Source organism: Rutidosis leptorrhynchoides, chromosome 4, assembly GCF_046630445.1.
Source record: "Rutidosis leptorrhynchoides isolate AG116_Rl617_1_P2 chromosome 4, CSIRO_AGI_Rlap_v1, whole genome shotgun sequence".
NCBI lineage: Eukaryota > Viridiplantae > Streptophyta > Magnoliopsida > Asterales > Asteraceae > Rutidosis > Rutidosis leptorrhynchoides.
In genome coordinates this window covers 378,224,217-378,228,619 of record NC_092336.1, presented here as the reverse complement: position 1 = coordinate 378,228,619, position 4,403 = coordinate 378,224,217, and the positions used below count along the sequence as shown (strand labels likewise).

Genomic DNA, 4,403 nt, shown 5'->3' with positions numbered 1-4,403 from the left:
ATTACCCGAGGTTTTACCTTCTATGAGGGAGCCAATTTATTTTAATACTTTACAAATATTAAAACTCAAAAACATCACAAAACCAACGTCGCTAACTCGACGGTGGCTCACCGACGTCGGTAAAGGATGCCGGCGCGGTGTCGATGAAACTGCCGCCCCCGTCGTCGCTGAAGGAAAACGGTGGTGATTTCCTGACACCCTGAGCTCTTAAGTTCGTTTCTAGTTAGTAACGAAATCTAGAATAGGTGGTAATAGTTGCTGTCACAGCCTGAATCCATGCATCAATTTGGTGAAGTGGTTATACAATGATTGTGATAGATGCCAATCTTCTATTACAATAATAGACAGCAAAACAACAAGAGTATACAACTAACTGCTGTCATTATCCCTAAACAACCACCCATGTGCAATCTTTTCCTCTATCCTTTACATACTATTTAGATTTAGATATTAATAAAATAAAATGAGCCCAAATATTTTATTATGTTGACAACTATCATGTCGTGTTTTCCTTTCCCTAAAAATCCAGAAAGAAGTTTCCTAACACACCATTTGCCAGCTTACATTCAACCCCACAAACAAATCAATAATCCATAATGGAACATAAAAAATTGAAAATTTATATAAATTTATCCTTGAATGTACATAGCATGAAAAGAAAAAAGAATAACAAATGAAGTAATTTCAATAAGCTGTGTAAAACATTACATGACTATAGACATATGGATTACCAAATGTCAAAAAATAAATAAATGGAAGAACATAAATGAATAACAACGGTGCAATTATCATCTTTCATTTACATACGCTGATTTAAACAGATTTTTTTGGGCTATCGGGCATCCGTTGACTCGAAAGTGTCTGCTAGTCCAGATGGTTTAGCTGGAATACTTGATTGAGTTTGATCGAACGAATACTCGAACATTCTAGAAGTACCTTCATCTTGCCATCTTTGAAGAACTTGAAGGCTCATATGTTGGTCAACACCATAACCATCTTCTTCTTCGGGCCGTGAAGGTTTCCATTGCTCTACAAGTGGGCCCAACACATTAACTGCATGACCCATGTCGGGTCTCTGGTATGGCTCCCGTGCAGTGCAGTGGCCTGCCAGCTCAGCCACTTTACAAATGCTTTCTAGGGTTTCTTCATCGTCAGTTTCAAGATTTTGGTCAATGGCTTTGACTATATTCTCTTTAGATATAAGAACCCTACGGAACCATGTCACCAAATGACTTCTATCGTCTGGCATTGTTTCATCAAGGGCCTTTCGGCCTGTTATCAACTCCATTAATACCACTCCGAATGCATACACATCCACTTTTGTAGTCACTCTACCCGTAGCTGTTTTCATTAAAAAAAAAAAACTCGAGGTTAGGTTGTGTGAAACGGTAAATTACCTATTTTGACCTGTTACCCAACCTGCTTAATATTGCCATCTCGAATATATATCTAGGGTTTTGCTAAACGTATGCTACATTTTATTAAATATATCTAGGGTTATGCTAACGTATATCAAGCCACATTTAAAAAACTCAAAATTTCCTAAATATCCGAATTTGTAATTGATACCTACATATAAAAGGTCACTATTTAGATTAAATTTAGGTATTACGTATATTAAATGAAATGTTAACATTTTAAGAATTTTTTGTTCATTAAATGCAGCTTAACGTGTGCCACTAGGGCACACTTTAGCAAAACTCAATGCGTATCAATAAATAAAAGCTGATATAATATAAAAGAATAAAAGACTTTAGTACTCACCAGCATATTCAGGTGCAAGATAACCGAATGTACCAGCCAATCTGGTCTCAACCGAATACTTCCCGTCAGGTGCATTTTTCACCAAACCAAAATCCGCAACTTTGGCTCGCATATTATCACCAAGAAGAATATTAGAAGGCTTTAAATCTCTATGAATGAAGCTTTGTTGTGCCAAACTATGCAAATACTCGACCCCTCTTCCAACATCCAAAGCAATCGAAACCCGTTGTTTCCAATTAAGAGGACTAGTTTTCAATTCCCGACACTCGAACAAATGCTGACTTAAAGTTCCCTGTGGCATATACTCATACACCAAAAGTCTCTCGTTACCGTTAATACAAAATCCAAGTAGCGCAACGAGATGCCTATGTCTAACTTTCGTTAGTACCGCAATTTCGGCTTGAAATTCTTTCAACCCTTTTGTACCCATTACCCCCGACTCCATCCGTTTAACGGCTATTTTAGTCCCGTTATGTAATTCGCCTTTGTAAACAACCCCGAATCCACCTCTTCCTAATATTTTTTCTTCACTGAAATTATCGGTGACTTCACGAAGAATATCAATCGAGATATTTACATTCCCACCTTCAAAAACCGACATTTCGGTATGATCGCCGCTGCTTTGACTCTGTAACTCACTAATAACTTTATGAGCATTCGAACTGCCACCAAACACACTAGCTTTCATAATTTCTTTACCATTTTCGGGATCTTCAACTTTAACCGGTTTCTTGTTTCCCTTCTTAACGTAACGCTTGTAACACACAAATAACAAAATCACAACAAAAATAACAACACCAATCACAATCCCAGCAACCATACCAATCGAACCGGATCCCCCCTTTTTCGACCCAGACGAGTTCCCACCCGCTTTACCCGAACCCGAACCCGAACCGGATCCATCTGGCCCGGTTGACACATCTTGACCTATCAAAGGATTACCCGCGTCCGTAAACTTCACCCTAGCGGGAAAAACCGGTACCGTACCCGAAAGATTATTATTTGACACATCAAGAAGTACCAAATTTGGCAACGTTGTCAAGATCTCAGGAATCGAACCAACAAAATTATTATCATTCAATGATAAACTTCTCAAAGAAGTCAAATTCGCAAAAGCAGGCGAAATAGTACCCGAAAACTTCTGCTTTCCAAAGGTCACACTAGTCACATTACCAGAAGAATCACAACCAATAAAATTCCATTTTTGACAAGCATCATTCCCGGTCCAAGACTGCGCTAACGACATCGGATACCCAATCGCACCGGCAACTTCTAATAATGACGTCACTTGTGGATCACAAGGTCCAGGTGTACTTAAACAAAAGCTATTAGTACTACCTAACTCAACATGCACACTACTTTTAAACACAGGCAATTGACCCTGTAACTTATTATTCTGCAAAGTTACATTTGCTAAACTAGGAAGTGTAGGCAAAGATAGAGGAACTAATCCTGTTAATTGATTATCCCTAAGTTGTAAATCAAATAAAACAGAACAATTTGATAAATCAGGTATAGCACCAGTAAATGCATTAGCTTGTAACCAAACTTGACTGACTTGAGTCATTGAAGAAATCACATTAAGATTACCAGAAAGCCCTTGCATCTGATTGTTCAGCCACAAGTTCCGAATTTGGGACCCACCAAAAGTTTCCGGCAGGTTTCCGGTGAGGTTATTATAAGACAACCTCAAATCCTGCAAATTAAGCAATTTATCAAAAATATCAGGAATTGATCCCATTATTTTAGCATTACTCGCCAGAAAACTTTGCAAGTTTGTATTTTGATTTAAATTTTCCGGTAAGACCCATGGGGATAAAGCTTGGTTATCGGAGATACTAAAAGATTGTAAATTGTTCAAACCGGAGAAGAAATCAGGCGGGATTGAAGTGAAATTATTGGTATCAAGAGCAATTTGTTCGATTAAACTGAGATTTGACAGAATCGGTATGTCGCCGGAGATTGAATTGCGTTGTACGGCAAGGGTTTTGAGCAGTGTGAGCTCATTAATCTCCGGAATTAGGGTTCCGGTGAGTGATTTTGATGCGAGATTGATCATTGTAACACGATTGGAACCATCACATGTGATTCCGTCCCATTTACAGTAATCATTTCCGGTCCATGACGACGGCTTTGGGTTTAGAGTTCCGGCGAGTTTTGACATCACGGCGCCGTCGTCTCCGGCAACCATGGCGGTGAGAAGAATGAAGGTGAGGCAGAAGAGACAAAGGTGGCGGTGATACGCCATTGATTGTGGCGGCGGTAATGAAAATTAGTAATGATATGATATGTATGAATATGAATATTTAAAAGTGTGTAATGAATGAAGGTGTGTGAGCGATAATGAATTTGTTCGGAGAATTTTTGTATGGAAATGGAAATAGCGCGTTGTCTGAACTGTTTTACAGGTCACTATGTAATAATTTAATCGGTAATAGGTGACATTGTACCAAAGATTACCTGAAGTTTAGAAATATTTCATTTGAGATCTTTTTGTATAAGAGTTGGAATATGAATCGAACAATGTCTTACTTCTATTCATATTCATTTAAGTTTTGTTCATTCATATATATATTTATATGTGTTTAGTTTTATTTCATTTATCTATATATATATATATATCTGTATTGAATGAATTA

At 37.9% G+C, this 4,403-nt stretch overlaps 1 protein-coding gene across 1 annotated transcript; it reads right to left on the bottom strand.

The window, feature by feature from the left end:
• Nucleotides 1-637: 637 nt before the first annotated feature.
• On the bottom strand, nt 638-4,062 carry LOC139843936 (receptor-like kinase TMK4). Its single transcript, XM_071834119.1, has 2 exons — nt 1,765-4,062; nt 638-1,341 (listed from the first exon to the last, which is right to left on the bottom strand). Exons 1-2 carry the CDS (start codon nt 4,010-4,012, stop codon nt 833-835), a joined length of 2,757 nt encoding a protein of 918 aa, XP_071690220.1. The 5' UTR covers nt 4,013-4,062; the 3' UTR covers nt 638-832.
• Nucleotides 4,063-4,403: the final 341 nt, after the last annotated feature.

What these genes read in the sequence shown, in the direction of transcription:
- LOC139843936 (XM_071834119.1), bottom strand. Translation starts at nt 4,012, where the DNA reads ATGGCGTATCACCGCCACCTTTGTCTCTTCTGCCTCACCTTCATTCTT. An exon ending in TCTTGCACCTGAATATGCTG is followed by an intron (nt 1,342 to 1,764) that starts GTGAGTACTAAA and finishes TAATGAAAACAG; the next exon opens with CTACGGGTAGAGTGACTACA.